Raw genomic sequence first — 23,036 nt, 5'->3', positions numbered from 1 at the left:
GTCCGAGTCCGACGGTGGAGGAGCGCTGTGCAGCTGGAGTGGTTGTGTGCACACTACCCCATCGGCCCTAAAAAAGGCTTCGGTCAGGCGGTTATGGCGCCTACTCCTACTTCCTAGCCGTCTGGTCAAGTGGAAGTGAGGAGGGGGAACTAGTACAGTAGTAGTTAGCTTAGCGGCCATTAGGCCTAGCGTGCCGTGGGAACGAGGCAGAGGTGGGCGGCGACCGCGAAGACCAGAGCGTGCGCATGGGTGTCTCCCGCTCGTGCGAGGGGGAAGCGGCTGCGGCGCGCTGTCTTGCGGACGGGGAGTAGGCCTGTTTAGTTAAACACGCAGCAAAGCAATCCATTTCGAAAAGCATAGGCTTGCTGGTGGAGTGGTGGTCTTTTGGACCTCGTGCATTATATCTTTACATGAATATACAGTGGCCGTGAAAGGCGCGATCAAGACCTAGAACTTGTGTCATTTTCCAGCTAGATTTATGATGTCAACTAGGATAAATCCCGGTTTGAACCATTTTTGCACAGGAGTGCCACCATTTTTCGCTATTGAATGGGTTATCTAATATCCACCATTTTTCGCTGATGAAAAGGGATCGTCAATGCGCTGGACATAACAGTACTGTAACTTTATTTTCTAACCAGGGCCTCGAAAGTACTGTGAACAAATGAGTTTCCTACTACTCCCTCCATCCCAAATTATAAGTCGCTTTGACTTTTTTGATACATTCACTTTGCTATGTATGTAGATATAACAATATGTCTAGATGTATAGTAAGGTGGATGTAAAAAAAAGTTAAAGTGACTTATAATTTGGGATGGAGGGAGTACTAGGAATTGCAGAAATAGAAAAGTTAGAAGCAGCCACTGGATCAGACCGTAATCAGCGTGGGATGGACCAACGGAGCACTGTACGTACATAAAGACCAGCGGCAAAAACTTTTGACCGCCTGTCCGGCTTTTCTTAGTCTTCTTGGGATCCACGGCCCAGCTAAGTTTTTGGGCTAAGGCCTACTCCCTGCTACGGGACCAACCCAATGTAGGGCACCTCCGACTTTTTGGTGCGCATGGCATGCAATCACGTGTTGCTCGCTCTAGCGCGTAACCGTATACTACAAGGCCGCTCCAGTAGTTCGATGGGCCCCGCTCCACATCAGGCCAGCTCGAGCGTGGCCGTCCACAGGGATACAGCTCAACTTTTCTCCTTCAGATTCCCTAAAAAAAATTATATTCACCTTCAGATTTCATAAGAGAAGTGAAGCTGCAAGCCTGCACTAGATAAACCGAACATTGAGTTTGCTGCCGTCCTCAAACGGATCAGCGGTGGTGTGTCAGGGATGACGGTGTCAGGAGCAGCAGCGCCCGCGCCGCGAGTTGGTGGCGGCAGGCCGGCAGCAGCGCAGCGAATTCCCCGGATCCCCTCTGTGGCGAACACGTACAGCGAGGGAACAGCGGTCGCCGCCAGGAAAGCAATAGAAAACGCACGCACCGCGGGTGGGCGCGCAGTGCGCGACGAAAGCGGCGACCTCCCGATGGTGGCCCGGCCGCCGCGCGCGGGCCCCGCCCCCGAGAGCGAGGGCGAAACGGCCACCGCGCGAATCACCGCGGCCCGGTGCCGCCCCCACCCCGCGTGTCGGGCCCGCACCCGCGTCTGTCCGCCACGGACCACGCACACGCCAGGTCCTCCCCCTTACCTTTCCCTCCGCGCGCGGCGTCGCCCACGCACCACGGGCTCCGGCCAATGGGCGGCCGCCTCCCACGCGGGGCGGCCGGCCTCCTCCCTATCCGCGCGCGCCGCGAGGCTGGCTGGTGCGTGGTCGGGCGGGCCCGGATCCCGCCCGCGCACCCCCGGGCCGGCAGCCGGCCGCGGCAAGGGGCCAGCGTGGGGAGGGGAGTGGCCGGCAGCACCGCGCACACGTGGCCCGTGGGGGGCGTCGCCCACACGCTCACGTTACTCCCGAGATCACGAGCGGAAAGGGCAACCCCCGCCCGCCAGCCCAGCGCACGCACAGGCAGGCAGGACGATCGCGCCGTACGCGCACACCGACGGGGTGCGCGCGAAAGATCCACACCCGCCCCACCACACCACGCACCGCCGCTGCCGCCCGCCGTCCGTGCCGCCGCTGCCGCCGGCTTAAATTAATATCACCCATTAAACTAATCCAACCCTCCTATGTTTACTCGTTCGTTATCCACATGCGTCACCTTGAGAACCAGCGGCGGCACCCGCGCCACCAGCACAGCACAGCACGCACGCACGCACGCACGCCCTCTCTTCTGTCCTGTCTTCTCCACAGCACCAACAGCCTGGCTGGCGGCCATTCGTTTTCTTTTTCTCCCCATCTGCATCTGACACTGTGCAGTCCGATAACGCTCGCAGCGCCTGCGCCGGGGAAGGAAAACGACTTGAAAAGGGCACGGCGGCTGTAGCGGGCGGCGGGGTTCTCCTCTCCTCTTGTGTTACACGCGTGAAATCGACAGCGATGCCGCCGGCGGCCGGCCTCCGTCCACTGGTGGTGCCAACTACCCGGGGGTAAAAAGTTGGGGAGCGCAATGATGCGGATTATTTTTTGTGATCCTGCTGTGGATTGTGGAGGGGGTTCCGTGCTCGTTGTTCTGAAATGGACACGTACGTGCGACCTAGTCCGGATGGTGAGCGTCTACGCTGCCGCTGGGTGAGACGACTCCGCAGCTCGCCGCTTGGATAATCTGTAACCGGCCAATAAAGGAGACGTTGCATGGATCGCAAGCAAGCGCCTAGGCGAGGCCAGGAGGATGCTTGTAACCCGTACATAAATGAGAATGCCTCGTTGATGCTTGGCAGTTCGTAGTAGATCTCACTTCAGTTTCTGATAGAACAGAGAAATAAATGGTTCGAATTTTTTGGGATTTTCCGAGCCGTTTCTCATGACTATCAAAATACATAATATAATCCGGTCCATGACAACGCCGGCAGGACCTGTCTTGGGTGACAATACAAGCTTTTATCATCAGCTAAAGCTAGGTCCCCGGCGAAAAAAACTATTTACAAAAATGTCCTCGCAAGAGGGCCTAAGCGTAAACATACAGCGAATTTTTCTTCTACGGGGGAAAAAGGCGAAGAAAGAAAAGAGAAGAAACTACTGCCAGTCATCAGCTAAACTCCGGCGACTAGGCCTCCGCCTCGGCCGGCGGCGGGCAGTTCAGGTCGAGATCGAACGCGGAGGCCTTCTTCGCCGCCACGGCGGCGGGCGGCGACGGCGACAGATCCACGACCGACGAGGAGTCGGAGGAGTCGCTCGGCGCCACGGCCGCCACGGTCACAGTCGGCGCCAGCTTGAGCTGCATGTGGCAACCCGCGGCCGCGGCCGCCGCGGCCTGGCCGAAGAAATAGTAGGGGTGCGTCACGGGGTAGCTGTTGAACGGGAAGCGCACGCTGGCGCCGGCGTGCGTGCCCGCGGCCGCGGCGCGGTGGAACAGGTCCAGCTCGAGCGACGGCGGGAGCGGCATGGCCTGCATGGGCGCCTGCACGTCGCCGCCGAAGGACTCGACGGTGCTGCTGTCGCCGCTCCGGCTGCCGCCGGTGGCGGCCGCCGCCACGGTGGCGACCGGGGGCATGGACGACGACGACGGGAAGGGGAAGTTGGTCTTCGCCTTGGCGCCGCGGTACTCGCGCGCGGCGGCGTCGTAGGCCCGCGCGGCCTCCTCGGCCGTGTCGAACGTGCCGAGCCACACGCGGCTCTTCTTTGCCGGGTCGCGGATCTCCGCCGCGTACCGGCCCCACGGGCGCTTCCTGACGCCCCTGTAGTGCGGGCCGCCGGCTCCGCCGCCGCCGCCGAGCGCGAGACCCGTGGCCGCCGCCGCCGGTGTCATCGTTTTCTCCGACGTCCTCGGCGCCATGGCTTCTTCGTTCTTTCCTTGTGCGGGAGGCGCGTGCGGCGTGTGTGTAGGGATGGGTGGCGTCTAGGATTGAAGTGGGAGAGAATGGGAGGGACTTATAGCTGGGTGGGAGGAGGGGGTTAAAAAGGGAGGCGATGGCGAGAGCCGAGAGCGGGTGGTGGAGCGGCAACAAGGAATGCGCAGTCAGGGAGCGGTTTGACTGTCCGCGCCGCCGCCCCTCGTCTTTAGCGTGGCGGCATTACAATTCGGCAGGGCGCCTTTTACCCTCCACACCCCTGGAGGATAGCAAATTGCGCAGCATGACTGCTTGAGGAGCGGCCTCGTTTGAAAATGAAATGCTTCACGGCCATGGCGCGTGTGGCTCGTTCCGTCCTGCGCGGAAGAACCCTTGTCTCATAAAGCCTGCTTGCCAACGGTGATGATTCAAAATCTAACAAATTTTTGTTCAGTTTCACTAATCAAATAATTGGATGGTACAAAGTAATTCCCTCTTCCAAGCATGCATATTGCAATTTTTGCGCTGGAGGTCATTGTGTGAGTTTTGTTTGTTCAAAGTATGCATGAAGGCTATCAAGAGTCCTTATAAAAGAAAATTGCCGTTGTGACCATTTCAATGGTAAAGAATCATGGTAAATTATCCCGCAGAAGTCTGTTTTAGAAATGAGTCAAACGATTTGCTTGTCTTTTCATGGACGTTGTTATTTCCATTTCTATCGTGTGACAAGTCTACAACAATCAACTAAATTATACAAATCTAGAAAGAGATTCTACTTAGCTAAAGAAAAGTATTTGTCTTCATTCCTTCAGCACACTATTATGTGATTGCTCTTAACAACGATATTGTCAACCCAAGTATAACAACACAGGATTTTCGCATTAGAACATTGAAGTTAGTTTACATGTTTTTGTCAAGTGTGTGATCACTTACGAACATGAACTCATTGGATGCGCAGAGTAAATCCAAATATGTGCCCCTGGAAGGTTATCTGGTGTTGCTCCAAAACAACTCACAATGTCCTCATAGCCCCATGTAATTAGTACCTCCAATTGTGGAGTTACTAGTCCATCGGATTTGGCTACATAGAAGGTGGGTACTTCGTTCGGGCGATTGACCTACATTCAATCCTTCGCTTGTGTTTCATTGTCGTTCGTGGAGCTTGGATTAGAGTGCAGGGGGTCCCTGAGTCCATGGATATTGAACATGTATGCACTTCAGTGGAGTCTCCGCAAGCTTTTCACTAGCAGGCGATCACATTTTTTATGAGAATTCTCGGTACTCAGATCATCAATCTCACTATGATATTTCTGTGAGAATCACTCCAGCCTTGATATATTTTTGGTGCCTTTCCAAGCCCACCTTTTAGATTGGGTAGCTCAAGCTAGTGTTACGTGCCCTACACATGTCACAATACAACGTATGCCTAGCTAGTCGAGTAATTTCATGTACTCTTATTCTATTACTATTATACTCTATTTTGATCATACTAGCACCTTATAGTTGTGTAAAAAGCATAGTGGATGGCAAAAATATTGGTTCTACATGATATTTTTTACAACGATCTCTATATACTACATAGGTCTATATTAGATGTACATGTGACCTCCTTTTCATAATCATGTAACTCAGCTGTGTCTTGAACCTTAAATGATTTTTTAAAAAATACTTCAACTCTATGTTAAACAACTGCTCATGAAATTCAAAGCGCCTTGGAGTGAGTTTCAGACTGTCAAAGGTTTATCTGTTTCGAATTCGAGGGACTCGACAAAATAGAGTCTGGTGCTTGTAGTACAATAAACGCCGGACCGAGGTACCGGGTTGCAAAAGGCGCATGATCCCATCCCATAAACAAAAGGCATCAAAGCCGCCGCTCGCTGGCCCACCGCGGGTGCGTAGGGCGGCACGTTGTGGGAGCACGTCACGGGCGGCGTGGGCCCCCGCGCAAGGACGCATCACGATCCGTGCGTCCCGAGCCGCGGTCTGCGCGGCACTCGCTCGCAGCCGTGGGGGCAACAAACCCAACCAACCAACCTCTCGCCCTCGCCGCCCGCGTGCGCGCACAGGCACGTGGACCCGCCCGCCCGCCGCGGGAGGGGAGCGCGCGCTGGCTGGGAGTGACTGACTGGACGCCACCTCCCTTTCCGCTGGGCGCGGCACGGCACCTCCTGTCCCCCGCGGCCGCCCCTCGCGTCGCGTCGTCGTCACCCCGGATCGTATCCCCCCAACCGCATCGTCGGCGCGGCGCGGGCAGGGCCAGGGGGTCCGCGCGCGTGACGTCCAATGGCTGGGCACAGCTGCGCAAGCCGATAAAGCCGCCCGCCCGCCGCTTAGCCCGTAGTCACCACGTAAAGTGGCTGGGCGATAAAGTAAAACGACGAGTGGGACAGGAGGTGACGACGGCACGGCACGTTAGGCGGCAGCGGCCGGGCCGTCCGAGGCGCGTTCCGGGGGGTGGTGGGCCCCGCCCGGCCAAGTGTCGGCATCGGCCGGCTCGGCTCCGCGCTCGCCGTGCCCGGATCGCGTTCGCGTCGCGTCGCCACCACCGCCAACCGTTTCCTCCGCCCGCGCCCTCGCATTGAAAGCGGTGGAGGCGCGCTCTCTCGCGGACCGACAGCCTCGCGCACCGCCACGCGCCGGTCGCGACGTGCGCCCCGTGGGCGTGGCGCGGGCCGCCGCTGGGCCAGCGCGCGTGACGACGCCGACGCCCGCTCGCCCCCGCACCGCGCCACCGCACGCTCGCGACGCGATGCTGCTGCCGCTCTTCCGCGCCCGAGGACGAGGACCATTTCCCGTCCCGATCCCGCCCGCCCGCGCGGGGCCGGGGACCGGGACGGCGCGCGCGCGGACGCCGAATCCCGTACCACCAGGGCACGGGCGCCGCACCGCGCACCCTTGTCCGTTTGCGAGGTGGGAGCGGCGCGCGTCGATCTGGACCTCGGGCGGGGGAGTAGAGCTCGTGCTTTCAGACGGGGGAGTAGAAATCGGACGGGGGTTTGCGCGCAGAGCACACGCTGTCGGTGATGGAGCTACTGAGCGAGTAGAATTGTGTCATTGTGTGGTCTCCTGGGACAGAAGAATTGGTGCAGACGTAGTTGCTCCTGTAGGCTGTAGCTGCATAGAACGCGATCTGACTGATCCAATCGTTGAACTCAGTTGGCGGCGGGGCGCTTCAGTGGCATGGCACAGTGGTGCATGAACCAAAACCTGAGACTCGCAACCATACAGTGCGAGTTGCATAGGAATGGTGGTCCAGCGAATTTAGCCTGGATCGAATCTACGGAAGACTTTTACATGGAGCATTTCGAAGCAAAGACACGATACCCTAAAATTTACTTTAGAGGGGACGTTTTCTTTCACGTATGTTCCACTCTTGCACGAGATGGAGCCTCGTGCAGAGTTTCTCCATCTTTCTTGAAAACATTCTTTCCCCATGCGTTCCTCTAATTCTCGCTCCATTCATGCTAAATATCTCCTTCATTTGCATACTCCTCCGTGCTCTTTTACCCATTATTTAACTGGAGTAGACTGCAGACATACATTCAAAATGGACTAGTACTTGTATTATATTAGTGCTTATTTACCGTAGAGCCGTTCCAAGACACAGCGTTTATTCAGTACGAGTGCTGTGCTTTTACATGCAATGATTGTTCCTCCTGACAGTCTCCGTACGTAATTTAGTACTGCCATGGAGACTGCACAAAAGCCGGCACCCGCTGGCAGCTGCCGCAGCGTGGAACTTTCGTGAGGAGGCGGGCGGGTGTGTTTGGTAATCAATCCCCCGGCCGACACACTTGCGCCTAAAGAAATCACGACGCCTCCGCCAGGTGACACCAACCGGCGGGAGGACCGAGCGCCGTGCGGGCACGGAAGGACGCGGGCCTCCCGGCGGCGCATGGTTGGCGGATCACGCAACGGATCCGGTCGCGGGAATGATTCGTGCGCTGCCGCCTGCCCGCTGCCCGCTGCGCGCGCCGTGGAGAAAAAGGAGGAGGGGAAAGCGGTGGGGACCCTGGACCTGGACCCTGGAGTGGAGGGAGCGAGGGTAAGGGGGAGACAGCGACGGCCCGCGTCTGCCGCCTGCGGCGTACGTGCCTGCGTGCCGCCCCGCCCCCATCGAAACCAAACCCCGTCAAAATCTCGCGTCGGGCCGACGGGGACGGGGCGTCAGGCGGCCGCACCCCGCACCGAACGTGAGTGCCGGCGCGGCGCCCGCCTTCCGCTGGTGATGGGTACAGGTGGTGAGGTCTACGCGAGCGGTGCTGCCGATTCAGTGGGCGTCCGGGCGAGGGGGGTGGAGAGGTGAGTGGGTCGTCGCTGCCGTGTCTGGCACCAGGTCGCCGCCGGGTCGCTAGCAACTGCCCGTCCTCTCGACGCGTACGACGCGGGGTCGTCGCGCGCCGGCCGGCCGGCGTTTTCTGCTTGGCGGGCGGGCCACGTCTGAATTCCGGACGCCGCAGCTGCGGACTCGGTCGCGAGTCCGCCCGTGGCACCCAGAATTCAGACCTCCGGGTTCCGCGGATAATCCGTGGAAAAAAAATCGTGGCACAGGTCATGTTTGAGGTCCGTAGCATCCATCCCCATCCCCAACTGTTCTTTTTTTTTCCCCCGGTTTGTGTACTGTAGACTGTTTTCAACTGGACCTGACCTTTTGAACCATGGATGCGCCCGTACGTGTCGGCCCGGGGCACCGTACCGTGTCGCCGGGAACGTTCGTTCCTGGCTGCGATCACCGACCGGGGAAGCAGTAGTTTACTGTGTGGAGTGTTGACTAGTGGCCATGAGCCCATGACGCTAATACGCGTAGTAGTTGCGATCGTGTGAACCCGGCGAGTCCAGCGCGCGGGGGCGCGGCCGAGCCGGTGCGCCTGTTAACTGGAGGCCGCCGTGACGACGGCGGGGTGGGGGTGTGGGGACGCACGATCGCAGCGGGAGGCAGCGAAGGATCGTGATGGGCCCGGCGGGGTACGCGGGTGGCCAGCGGCTGCTGCTTCCACGACGTGGTGTGCGTGTTGTGTTGGCTAGCGCGCTGGGTTGCATCTGATCCGAGGCACGTTGGAGAAAGATTCGGCTTGTATCAGAACACGGCCCACCCTCAACGGCCATAGTTCGGAAGGCGCCATGTGGTCGCTTCCCGTCCCGTCTCGAGAAATCGGATTTCCCGATCGCCCATGGCTTCCCGTCGTTCGAACCTTTTGCCTGAAAACATGTGACCCTTCTTCGTTTCGTCCGGCGTCCGCGCAGGAAGAATGCTGGGCTCTCAAATGGTCCATGAACCCTGATGCCGTGCCACGAGCACTTCGCGAACGGGCTGTGCTTGTTTGCGCGAGACCGATCCCTGACGGATGCAGGACTACCACCACTGTACAAAAGTCGCGATGAAGCAACAACACCCGCGCGGCTGGAAGCTGGATGACGAGTGACCTACGTTGGCGAAAGGCGGGCCGCCTGCTTGTGCTTGGGCTCTAGCAAGCCAAGGTCAGCTTGCTCGCACTGACCCGACAAGAGATAACAGGCCGGCCATAGCGACAGGTTCCATGACCCGGAGGATGTAAAAGCGTCATATATGCTACATCAATAAAAAGACCACCTGGTGCCACAACAGAACCCAGCACGCACTGATCTGTGCCATGTCCAGATACAAAATAAAAATCATTAGAACGCATTATACCATTTGATCTGATGTGCCAATGGCAATGTGACGGACCACAAGCATCGGGCGCCAGGTCCACATTAGATAGTAGTTTCCAGTTTATAAATCCATGAAATGGTACCAGGTTCATAAATTCCTTCTTTATGCAGATGGGTGACTATATTCTCGTCCATATGAATTGTGCACAGATTAGCCCCATCTTAAAGTTCACATCTTCAAACTAGCACTGTAACATGGAGATCCTCACTCTGTCAATGGACACAATCTTGACTTTGGCCAAAAGAATAGTAATCAGCTAGCTGTCATGGGAAGCATGACCATTCAGGAACTAGTTTCAAACAACACAGGAGAGCTGCACATCTTCATATTAAAAAAAGGTCCAAGTACAAACACACAAAGGGCTTGAGGCACTGGGGTTAACAATGCCCCGTTGGGCAAAACAAACCTAACAAACTCAAAACAGTAAAGAAAATGACCGAAAGAGAGGGCAGCGCCAAATCTTCCAGAGACTACCCAATTCTTTAGTGCCTGCTCCAATCCGTAGTTAGCTAGTTACGCCTCAGTTTCAATCTCTTGGAGCATCACCCTTGGTGAGGCGCCCTCAAGACAGTCGTTATGGTAATACGGTGCTTCCACAGTTAGCTCCAGTAAACTAAAATGTAGAAGATAGGCTAAGCAGAACACAGTAATAATCATATAAAGAAAGAATAAAATAACACATGAAATAAGATAACGCCTAGATGGTTTCATAAATTCTTACTACAAAAGGTTGCAAAATCACATACATGGTTCAAAGTTACACAGGAGAAAGAGGGGGGGGGGGGGGGGGGGGGAAACCGCCAGAGTAACATAAGTTTTTTCACGTATGTAACTAGACTGACGTTCCATCAGGCCGCCGTCTAGTTAGATTACTAAATGAAGTCATGGATTGAAAAGGAATTGAAACGATAGTAGAATTCCGAGCTTTTTGATTCAGCAAGCAACAAATGCTGCCAAGGCGTTTACCAGAATCAGCACCCCATCAGTGTAGCTCTATCACAACAACAATTACATCCTGGAGCACTAATAGAAGTATCCAGTAAAAAGACAGTAAATCTGCCAAATCAACGTCTTAAAGAGCCTTTAGAGAACTATAAGTCAAAAAGTTGATATTTGAAGCAAATTTACATGTAAAAGATAAGGCTATGAGGCAGGGAAGAAAGGAGTATAAGTCAGAAAGTTGATATTTGAAGCAAATTTTCAAGCAAAGCAAGGAAGAAGAGATGCTCTACCCGTAAATAAAGTCAAGAATAGAAAAGAATTAATTGATACACCATACAAAGTACATCAGCTACTCAAAGAAAAACCGCCAATGTAATCCAGGCAGCATTCCTGGAGGAAGTTGTAACATGAGGAATGAATTGTCAGGACCTGTGTGACAAAGAACAATATTCTTAATGGCTAGGCCTAAACAGAATGGTTCACAAAGCAAGAACAATATTCTTAATGTATTAAACAGAATGGTTCACAAAGAACAATATTCTTCATGGCTAGTCTGAACAGGTTCACATACACAACAGAATCTGATTACTCCTGAACCGTTCTTCCTCTTGTGGAAATAACAAGGCAAAGTACATTCGGTACTAAATGCTAGCGATCTACATTTGCTATAAGTTCATGCATCCCGCTAATAAGTAAATTCTGTACCTAATGCATTTTATAAGAATGCGCATTCAATTATCTAAATTCTAACAATTCACTCAACCCCGTCACTGCAGGAGAATGGACCGTCACTGCAGGAGAGAGTGTGGACAAAGTTTACTTCAGTTGAGCATCCTGGGAGCAAAAGTTTATATGCAAATATCCATCTGAACCACAGGAATCTGAAGTTTCCATCAATTGCCACATTGAAATCTTTGGGAAGCACAGTGTGCCTGTACATACCATCCAGATCAATGAGCACGATTAAATGGGTACAATTCACTCAACCTCGTCACTGCAAGAGAATGGAGCACATGAGAGTGTGGACAAAGTTTAATTTAGTTGAGCATCCTGGGAGCAACCAGTTTATATGCAAATATCCATCTGAACCGCAGGATTCTGAAGTTTCCATCCATCGCCACATTGAAATCTTTGGCAAGCATCGTGTGCCTGTACATACCATCCAGATCAATGAGCACCATTAAATGGGTACGTTGTAGTTGGAAACAGTTACGAGCCAAATTTATTCAATACTCCATCTATCCATCTTTGTAAGGTGTATTTCATTTCGTTAGGACAAGGCTTTGACCGACAGTTACTCCATTAGAAAGTCATTTATGTGATACGAATTTAATAACATCAAGTTTGTGTCACAGAAATAATTATGTACAATAGAGAAATTGACGGTAAAAGGCTTGTCCTAACAAAAGGAAATACGCCATGAGAAATGAACGGAAGGATACCATTACTGAAGGGGGTAGAGAAGCAATCAATCACTACTTACACCAAGTATCAATTGCTCTTTCCTATGGCAGCTCCCCTGAGACTTTTTGGGCTTTTGCATCTGTTGTCAATTAAGAATGCTCAATCTTTTTCCTGTGAGGAAATAAACACATTAGAGCACAATATCTTTTTTTTTCTATATGAATTAACAACACTAGTACATGATGTAGATGATAAACTGTGATAGAATGAGATTGTAAAATTATTAAGTAGAATACAAATGATATGATGGGCCCCAGAGTAAACAAATCAATGGAGGTTGGTAGGGAAACTATCAAATGTGTTGCAAATAGAAATGGAAGGTTCAAGGTTCCACTAAACTTGCTAACATTACATTTGTTTTTGGTAGATAAAACGCATAGTAAATGGCACCTAGAACAATTCACCAGAGGCTGCATAGTGGAATTCTTCAATAGAACGTGAAGCTATATTAACATGAAATGTTCATAATTGGTTACAGTTGTAAGGTAATCTGGAAATGAGCTCCATGCAATAACAACCACCAAGCCTTTCAGTCCCATGCAAGTTGGGGCAGTGTATAGTTGGGATTTCACAGTGGAATTTCAGTGTCAGAATCTTTTGCAATAATTATTGCCTAAGGCTCACCAACTGTATGACGACAACAAACTCATGCCTATAATGCCCTGCTTATGATCTTATTCTCCCATCAATAATCGCAATTATGATACCTGACTCATAAATTTATGGCACAGTTGGTCTAGATAAGGAAGTAACTGAAATGTGAAAAGACAGGTTCAAAATGCTGTCCTCTAAAATTACTGGCATTATTTCCTTTTTTGGAGTCCAAAATAAAGTACATTAAATGCTGTATAGGAAATAATTAGGCAAAATTAAAGGTATAGGGGACCCACAGGACACATGCATAATTTAGTCTGAAAACGAAGAGGCAGGACTTAAAAGGGTAAAATCAATATGTATACTCTTTCTTGTTCATGGGCTCATAGCACAATCTCTACTTTATATGCTTCCCGGTTATCGCTAATACTCCATCTAAAATGCAGGTCTTTTTTCTTGGGTAAAGCCATTTTCCAACATACATACCCATGGACAAAATAGCGAATTTTATTAGTTTATATGTTTTCCATATGATATCAAAGGAGTATACATTTGGGTGGCTGATTTTTATGAGGTAAGAATCACAAATAACCAGAGTCCATGACTTGAATTGGAAATCGTCACCAAAAAATTGGCTAACCACCATGAGGGTAAAACTTGTCAACGAGAAAGAACAAATCATGAGGACTATATATGCTCCAATACAATCTCATGATTCAGATGAACAAGAAACAACAATATGCTCCAAACCAGCACTTTCTTAGCAATGAAAACTCCAGATAATTACTATATTGACATTGGAAAGTCCAAAATTGAACCTGAATTATTAAAATTCAATTGACGATCACCTAGCCAATTCATCGCAATGATTTTATAGTGAGCAGGGAACTCGACATGGTATTTTAAGAAGCTATAGTAGAATGATATATCCTTATATTTTTTTTATCTTTAACATGTTACGTAAGAGCATGTAACTATTTATTGCCATACCACCAAGGAGCGTGTAAGCAAGACCAAGAGACATTTACTCACTAAATATTCTTAAATTTAATTTTCAATCCTTATCCATTGAAGATAGATTCATGCAAGTAACCTTTTCAAGCAAAAGCATTCAACATATAAAAAATAGCTCGTGTTAGGATAGCAACAAATAACCCATATGATGAGAAATAGGATGAATTACTTGATGACAAACAAAACCAATCAAAATTCCTTGGCCATGGATAACTTATTAGATGTCTAATGGTAAGGTTTTGTGATATTACCAAGGAAATTATTTTTAATTGGGAATAATTTGTATATGTTGAATCTTGGTGCCCTTTAAATCCTAACTCCCTCATACACATGTACAAAGTTTTAAGTGGAAATTTGGATGTAGTTGCTTGGGCACTAACTAGTTGACTAGGCGTGATGAGTATAGAGCTAGTCGATCAAGTAGATCGGTTGACTCAGGGCGAGCTATGGCCTTAGTTAGTTAGCTATTCAGAGCATTAACATCTTGCAAAGCATGGAATAGAGAATAGAAAGAGTAGAACACAATATATTGGTTTTGGTTTGAGCCCAGCATGCTGTTGTTCTATGTGAGTTTCTTTGCTTAAAAAAACCAAGCTATTGTGTGACATCCTTGCCCAATTTGAATTAGGATCATGGTGGCCCATATGCGTTTACATGTGAGGTTGTGGTTCAACCTTGCTAGTTAAGGCCAAGTTACACCAACATATAAGGTTCCTAGAGTTAATGTCGATTAGGAGGTAAAACCTTTTACACAAGGAAAGGACGAAAGCATAAGCAGGATGGTGAGAGTGTGTTCACTCAGCGTGCGAGTTGATTGGAACCATATGGACTCCGATATCATGGTATCAGAGCCGACCCTCCAGGTTACACGGGTGCTTGTGAGCCCATGGTTGAGACATGTTGTGCATGTCGCTTGTAGGCCCTGCATGGCACGTGTACCAGGAGTGGATGCATGAACGTGCCCCAAGAAGGAATGTTCCTAGTGATTTGGTCGGTTATGAGCGTGTCGGGCCAACGAAGATGTCATGCACTTCAGGGGAGGGGAGAATCTTGGCACATTTCGATTTAGGCCCTCCCCCGACTAGACTTGTCCTACTCATGACTAGTCAATGATAAATTGAATGATCGGCCGACTCGAATCGATCCGCCTAATTGGTGTGAGGAATCGATTTCTCGATTAAACAAACAACTCAAAAACATTGCACATGTCATCTATCTCATCTCATGTCAAACCTAATGAAATCTCAAAATCCTCTGGGGAATAAAACACACCAACAATGCCAAAGATTCCTTGATTATAGCATCCGCTCAAGTACAATAAACATGCATAGCAACAATAACGCACAAGATTATTGAGATGCATCACAAGACGATCATTCGACACATCATAGAATATGTGATTGTAATATCAATAACGCACAAGATTATTGAGATGCATCACAAGACGATCATTCGATACATCATAGAATATGTGATTGTAATATCAAATTGGCAATGAAGAGCTTTATACATGCCACCAAAGAGGAATGGTTAGACCATAGAGTGAAGATAGGTTTGTATATAATCACTTTTGCATGATTATTTTTGCAACAAACCTCTAAAAGTTTTTATGTGAGATATAAGAATGATGTTATATACAATGGTAGAAGCAGTCGCATGACAAGGATTGGAATGAAGCACGTCACAAAGTCGGACAGAGCAAGGAAGTTTGGCCGATTTATGAGCCTAGCGTCCAAGATTTATGAGGCGTAGCATTTATATTGGTTATGGCTATGACTATGAGACACAACATGACCTTATACAAATGACGGTTTTGCCCTTCAAGGTGATCAAGAAGTTGACCAACGATAAAACGGTCAACAAATGCGACGTCATGACTCATGATCATCTTGCCTCAACTTGCCAAGTTCTAGCCCATGACAAACACACTTTCCTTTCTTTAGAGTCCTTCGAGACCATCAAGGGTTGTGTCTTCGTGATAATACATCGCCAAACGGGCCACCCGACACGGAACGGGCCACCCGACACGGAACATAACAGCCCACTTGGCACGGAACAGAAAGTGCCCGTGATGGCATGGCTATGATATCGGTCCGTGCCGCCTCATTGGCCCAGGCTTGGCTAATGGAGACCTTAAACGTGTCGGGCTGGCCCGTGAGCCCAACGAGCCTGATAGGTCGTGCCGCCCATCAACGCACCAATCACATTCACATGCATCACAAATTCATCTCACATTTTACAAGTTCATCTCACAAATTACACATCACACATCACAAGTTCATGCATATCTCATTTCTCAAAGCAGTCATACAAATCAAAGCACATCAGACATTCAGATCACACCGTTCATCGTTACTTACCTCGCATATCCAAGACATCAACTTCGTTAGTGATGCGGGACTCATGGGGTTAGCCACCATGGTGCCGCGCACTAGTTGCTTCACTTCAACCTTCGGCTACTCATCCTAGGGGGGGCACGCACAAGAGCGGCGACGAACGATGCAGCGAGAAGAACAGTGAAAGCTTGTGGGGGATGCTTCTAGGGAGCAGGGAGTAGCGGGAAGTTGTTGCCGGGAAGGGGGAAATTGATGGGCTAGGATTTGGGGAGCCGATGGGATGGGAGCAGGTCGTTGGTGGGCTGCCGGTTAAACGGGCCGTGCTCGGGCCGACATGATGTGCTAGACTTGCCGCCAACAAGCACGACAAACCATACAGGCCGTGCCGACCTGGACCGGTCCGTGCCAAAATGGGTTGTGCACCGTGCCGAGAGCCCTCTTGATCATCGAGTCCTTAGAGCCCGACTTGGGTCTACATAGCCTGGAGAAATATCTCTTGCACAAGAATATTGCATATTGGTTATGCTTATTGATTAAGGCAAGGAAGGTAGGGAATGCAATCATGCAACTTACTAGCTCAAACCATTCAAAAGCTTTGATAATAGGGTCAAAGGGTAAGTGATATTGGAGAAAGTAGATTATGTGGCAGCATGCCAATTTGATGAATTTCGAAGTGGTGATCACAAGTTTAGGAAGCTAGATAGAAGGATGCAGCTACAGAACAAGGATGGGAACACGGAGAACTGCACCGAAGCAAAAGCGCCAGGCCGCCAACAACACCATGATGCCAACAAAAGAAGGGTAGCCGAAGCACATGACAATGTGGGTGGGAAAGGAAGCGATATTCACTCAACACAGACTTGAACTATGATAAGACTCATTGCCTCATTGGAGTTAAGGCAATGAAGTGGTTACAACGCTCTAGTGAGGACTTACTGAAAGAGATCTCTATCATTTTGCTATTCGTATTGCTAAAATCGACACGACAAAAATTGATCATAAACAATTAGGTCTTGATCTGATGTCGAGTTGGGTTCAAAATGAGGCTAGATATGCATTAACAATGTATAAGCTAGGTTATCACATGGATAGGTCATATCCTCTTATTTTTACATCCTGATTTGCACTAGTGCTCCATGTCAAAGTTTGATGCTCCCCAACCTGTTTACTTATGATATTGAGAACTATGAAAAGGTTGCAAATAAGCTCCTGCTATCGCCCTCTTCCTGTATTATGTTCTATAATTGTGCACGTGTACTAAGAAAATGAAAAATATGGCCTAATATATCACTAATAATGTTGTTTCTTTACACCATATTAAACTATTTTATGCTTAGTAAATCTAACAGACAAACAATCATGTAAGAGCACTTGAAGAACATGTCTTCTTTTCAAATCCTACAGCACCAAATACGAAAGAACAATTGACCAAACAAAAAAATGGAGATGGTACACCAGGCAAGGGGGAGAAGAGTAAGCACCATCCATATTCCACAGATTATCCAGACATGCAAAAAGGCTTGTCCTTAGCTGCATTAGATGCTAACATGCAAACATAAACTAAATGTCTACCATGTCAGTTACTATTTGGGAGTTCAGACTGAAGTCTACAAAACCAACCAGGTTCAAGCAACAAAATATCTTATTCAGAAACAACTACCATACCAATAAAAACTTCTTGCACCTACAAACGTAGGTCAACCAGATTGGCGGGACATGAGGCTCAAGCTCCCATCGACATCAAGTCTAAGCTCCAATCTTGGTCGAGCAGTAATTCAACATTTAGAAGCTTGGATCTCATGCTGTACGATGCCTATCAACATATGCCTGTGATGAAATCGACGGAAGTAAATAATGCGAGGCTAATGGATAGATTTGCCATTGAACTGGAAGTTCAAGATATTTACCTTCACAAGTTTTTCTATCTTTGATCCATTGGTGGTAATATATTTGGCAATCATCTCTTTAGTAGTTGGTACTTGATTTGGCTCAATTGAATCAACAACTTTTTCAACACTTTTTTTCACTACCTGTTTATGAGCATCTTTACTCAGATTACCTTCCTTCCATATTGGTTTGATCAAGTCCTTTATATGTTCTGCCAAATGAAAACGAAAGTCTCTTGCTTTCTCATCGCTACTACCTACATTATTTTTTCTGTCACAAGCTTTCACCCTGTTATTAACGTCCAGGCTAGAGCTGCGTCCTCTATCAGATGCAATCAAGCATGCAGGTCCATTTGCTCCTATGGCAGACATATTCCTGGTTAACTTGTCATCGCGATTCAGTGATTTATCAGTGATGACATCCGGATTTGTATGCTGACTTGAAATACTGAAGGATATATTGGACGACTTCAGATTATCTGTATTCCCAACTTTAGGAGGTTCAATACAGTCAACGAATGGGTCATATGGACTTCCTGGAGGTGTTGGAAAACTAAAAGAAGGTACAAAAGGCACTGACGTTTCCCAGACCTCATCCTTGATTGGAGAAAGTGGCCCAGCTGATATGATAGAAGGGTCAAGTGAACTGCTTGAAAGTAGTGCAGGTCTAGAAGTACCACAGCCCTTGTCAACATCAATATGTCTATGGAGATTAACCTTCTCAATACCAGTTCTGAACAGATGATGGGACTGTATTCCCAGCTGAGAAGTTGCTCGGAGACTTGGGCTTCCTAAGGAAATTTCAGAGGTAGCATAGCCTAGATTTCTGAATCCTGTTAAGTTACATGAACTATATGAGGCATGGCTTGAACGATGTTCTTTCTGATGTGTGTTGGGAAGATTATCTGTTGTTCCACCATAAGCTGACAGCTTCTCACGGAATTGGAGAGTATCGGACGAAATAGACATGCCAGATGATTGAAACTGGTGGTCTGAATTTAAGGTGTTCACGTCAAGGTATCTTCTTGTTTCAGCAGCCAAACCAATAGGGTGTCCCATGAAAGGTTTGTGGTTCTTCTCATGAACTACTAGACTCCGCACCAGCTCATTTATAGGAGCAGTCGGCCTTTTAGTAAATGAATCATCAATACTGCCAGGGAGCCCTTGTGAAACCCCTGGAGTGGTAAGGTTTTGTTTATCAGCAAGATGTGCCAACCTCTCATTATCTTCACCATACACATGAACAAGGCTCCGATATAGCTCATGTTTCGATGAACCCTCTGCATACTTGAACTGAGGCACTTTCAAGTTGGATTGATGTTGTACTTGGGATCCTTCTTCAGAACCTAAGCACAACAGGGAGCAATAAGAAGTTGGGAGGGAAGTTTGTGCTAGCACGTTGCTGCCCACAGATTTTCCTAGTTAGGAAGCTCATACCTCGATGATTCCCAGAACCAGCTGGTGCAAGCAGACCAGCCTTTGCAGAACCAAAACCCTCTCTGTCATGAAGAAAAGTGCAATTCTTTCCATTCTGGCACCAACCTTGAGCGTAAAAGGTACATATTTTGGTGACCCTTTTTGTTTTATTCTCCGGATATTCACCAAGAGAAGGGCTACTCAATCTATGTTATGAAATGAATAAAGCGAGTTAGATACAAATTTGGTTGTTTTAAGTATGTAACAGATAAAAACAATATGTTGTTCATCAAACAATACAATCACCAAAGTTCTGTTCAATGGTTGAGACTCCGACTAATTACAGTAGAAGCGGCTATAAATAACATACCTCAGAGCATTAACATGAGGTTGCAACATTGGTTTCTTCTCGGCAGTAGTCACTCCATAAAAACCTAGACGATGTATGGTAAGAAGTCAGAACAAAGATCCAAAATTTCAATACTTGAAAACATTACATCTGAGAATTCTTTGGTGAAGATTTGCACCTAAAGTCCCCTTAGTCCCACAATGTTATATTCTATCAACCTGTCAAACCACTCCAAGTATTATATGTGCCAACACATATACCACGCAGCTGGCATCTCGGCTAAAGGATTTTTTTTCATAAGATTGCAATTAGAGTATCTGTATCATCCATGAAATCACTTAACGGAGATTTCATGTAAGATCTCCCAGGCACGCTTAGATTTGAACTTGGTGGTTTCACTATTTATTTCGAATTTTTCTGGGTGTTAAACCTTCCCCAGCACATCACATCCAACAACACACAGAAAAGGGAATGGAATATGCCTTGAGTAAGCAAAGAAGGATTATGGATATAACGGCCAAGATAAAAAAAGCAATGTGGATCATTCATTCAGTCTGATACCAATGATCCAGAAAAAGGATTAAAGCTAAAGGATGGATAATAGTAAAGGCTTTAGTAATTACAATAACATGCCAAATTTGATCTGGCATAATAGTGCTTGTCATAATACTCTGTTCTTAAATACATGACATTTAGGCATCTTATCCTAAACGCCATATATTTAAGAACGGAAGCAGCACAAATTATGCATTTCAAACTTAAAATTCCCGCAAGGCAGGCAACTTTTCTTTCTTGCTGTAGTGCAAGAGAGGTTATCAAATTTGTCCATTTCATCAAAGTATTTGTGAACTACAATGGGTCAATGGAGTGAACTAAATCAAACATAACCAAATAAACTTCTGATGAAGGAACAGTGACTCAGGATTCAGGAACTTAACATGCTAATCTACTGAACCTCTGTAACCAAGCCAGGGGACATGCCCATTTTCCTGTCAAGTACCTAAGATGTAAGGAGCACAAGTAACACTTTCCCCTCACACCAGCATATCAGGATCATTTGATTAACAGGAGAACAAAAGATGGCACTTCTGACCTATCAGATCAGTTGGTCAACTGGTTAGTCAAAAAAAGATGATGCTCCTTGAAAGAAAAACAACAGGAGGGTTTTCCTACACCTTTTTCATGCAAAACGGTTGGTTGATTTAATCAAGAAAAGCTGGTTCATTATTGAGAAAACTAAAATAACAAAGGTAAACAGTTTATATTCAATAATCATTAAGACCCTCGAGGAAAGGTATGGTTTTAAAAACAAAGTGCATGTCTCACGTACGTCATCACTTAGACCAACTAACGAAAACTAACGTGATGGCAAAACTGGCATAATCCGGATAATAATGGGAAACCGACAACTACATGCATCAAACATGCCACATTGCTTCATGCACACATGGCTCACAGACTACTATCAAGCCCACTCTCCAAGTTACCAGAACAGCTTCCAGCTCCTCTACCATTATGGAACTAGCAATACCGACAGCATCACCGGTAAACAGTCGTTCAATAAATCTAGTTATTACTGCTCAGCTGCAAGGATTTATCCAGATCCACCTATCAAGACAGTATAGCACGCAATAAATGGATCGGCTACGCAACTCAGGTCAGCATGCTGGGCAAACCCTAGACAGCTGCATACCGGAACTATAGCCGCTACCCCTAGGTATACTCCACAGCTTCAAACCCACATTGCAAATCCCCAAATCACCCACGATCACTCCTACACACAACCAAGACAGGCCCAAAACCGAATCGACGCCAACAGCCATAAAGGAAAACAAAAAAAGCAAATTTCTTACATTCGCACATCCCATCCGCATCGTGCTCGCGCGAGCCTACCGCAACCAAGCCACAAGCAATCCATACCATGCTCGCACAAAGCCACCGCAATCACCACAGGCAACAGATGAGCAAGTACAGCATGCATGCAAAAGCGGAGCACGGAGCCATACCGTAGGAACCCAGGGCGCTATGCGGATCCCTAACCCTCTTCAGGCCGACCCGCCCCGGCTCCTCCGGCGGCCTCTCCACGACCTCCATATCAACCTCCGGGATCTCGCCCGTCGCCCCACCCCCACCGCCGGCGCTGGCCATCCGGGCGGATGCAACGCCGCTGCGGCGGCGGCGTTGCCGGATGGGAGAAGGGTTTGGGCGGAGGGGGAGGATGCGGCGGCGGAGTCCAGGCGAGAGGGGGGGATTGGGGAGCAAAAACCTCACCGGTCGCTTCGGTTTCTCTTCTCTTTCCACGCTCTTTTCCCCCTGCCTGGCCTTTGCCACGCCGGCGATGTCGCCCCCTCTCGCCTAGTTATAACGAGGTGGGGCCCCACAGACGCCCCGGCCCACCTGCGCTGCGCGTGTCCGCACCGGAGCGTGCGTATCGGCGCTATATTTTTACCACCAAGCCTGGTCTAATAGCGCATTAGTGTGCGTAATGACCCTGTAAATATACTGTTAAGAGAGATCATTACAACACCGGGTAATAAGGGCCAGTTTGGTGGAGGTCCTAGCGGCTCCGGCTCCGGCTAACATGATACTCCCTCCATCCCAAATTATAAGTCATTCCAAGAATTTTGGAGAGTCAAAACATCTCAAGTTTGACCAAAATTATAGAAAAAATTATAAAGATTTATGACATCAAATAGGTATAGTATGGAAATATAATTGATGAAAAATCTAATGATACTTAGATGACATCATAAATGTTATTATATTATCATATAAATTTGGTCAAACTTGAGATGCTTTGACTCTCCAAGATTCTTGGAATGACTTATAATTTGGGATGGATGAGTATTATTCATGCATTGTAGCAACATTATTCACGAGAGTCGATTTTCTCTATCCTCCTCCTTCCCCACGTTGGAGAAGCTGGTGGAGCCAACAGTGCTGGCGTCTCCAAACGGGCCCTAAGATATTATGCTGCAGTGTCAACTTCCTAATCATAAGGGCATGGATGACAATATGTGGTTTCATCGACTTTGCTAGGCTTCACCATTTCAACTATTCTCATGATGAATGAGTAAGCTAAAGATTATAATCCTCATGTGGGTAAAACAGAAGCATTTGGTCAAAGTACGAATAGACAGAGAAGGCTATGATTTCGAAGGGATTCTAAGACCGAGTACGTTGGTCGAGAGGTTAAAAGATGATAACAACGAGATCATGTGCTGAGATGTAGACTTGTGATTAGTATCATTTAGGAGTATATATGCCATGATCGGAGTCTGAACTCTGATGCTACGATAACGGTAAGAGCAACTCCAGTGTTCCAAAAAATCGAACAATAGTCAATACAAAACGAACAGAGCATACAGTAAGCATCGAACCGTAGCGTCTGACACCAAAGATCGAATACTATTCTCTATTCGAACCATGCTAAATAAAAAATTCAGCTGCACAGAGAAAAGCTGTGCAATGCA

The 23,036-nt window shown here is 48.3% G+C and overlaps 2 protein-coding genes across 6 annotated transcripts; both read right to left on the bottom strand.

Annotated features, from left to right (window-relative positions):
- Positions 1–2,820: 2,820 nt before the first annotated feature.
- Positions 2,821–4,078, bottom strand: LOC101763218 (ethylene-responsive transcription factor 8). The gene has a single exon (XM_004961571.4). It carries the CDS (start codon positions 3,873–3,875, stop codon positions 3,147–3,149), a length of 729 nt encoding a protein of 242 aa, XP_004961628.1. The 5' UTR covers positions 3,876–4,078; the 3' UTR covers positions 2,821–3,146.
- A 6,904-nt stretch (positions 4,079–10,982) lies between these two features.
- LOC101761994 (zinc finger CCCH domain-containing protein 36) lies at positions 10,983–21,883 on the bottom strand. 5 transcript variants are annotated; one of them, XM_004961570.4, is made up of 7 exons: positions 21,570–21,883; positions 19,585–19,648; positions 19,236–19,420; positions 17,820–19,144; positions 17,578–17,739; positions 11,988–12,079; positions 10,983–11,653 (listed from the first exon to the last, which is right to left on the bottom strand). In XM_004961570.4, exons 1-5 carry the CDS (start codon positions 21,709–21,711, stop codon positions 17,710–17,712), a joined length of 1,746 nt encoding a protein of 581 aa, XP_004961627.1. In that variant the 5' UTR covers positions 21,712–21,883; the 3' UTR covers positions 10,983–11,653; positions 11,988–12,079; positions 17,578–17,709. The 5 variants fall into 5 exon arrangements, with proteins under 5 accessions (XP_004961627.1, XP_004961625.1, XP_004961624.1 ...); XM_004961568.4 differs by having other exon boundaries at positions 11,947–12,079; positions 17,578–17,725; XM_004961567.4 differs by having other exon boundaries at positions 17,578–17,725.
- Between the last annotated feature and the right edge of the window lie 1,153 nt (positions 21,884–23,036).

The sequence above is a fragment of the Setaria italica genome, chromosome III (assembly GCF_000263155.2).
Source record: "Setaria italica strain Yugu1 chromosome III, Setaria_italica_v2.0, whole genome shotgun sequence".
Classification (NCBI taxonomy): domain Eukaryota; kingdom Viridiplantae; phylum Streptophyta; class Magnoliopsida; order Poales; family Poaceae; genus Setaria; species Setaria italica.
Note: the sequence above shows the minus strand (reverse complement) of the source record. Positions and strands in the feature narration are given on the sequence as shown.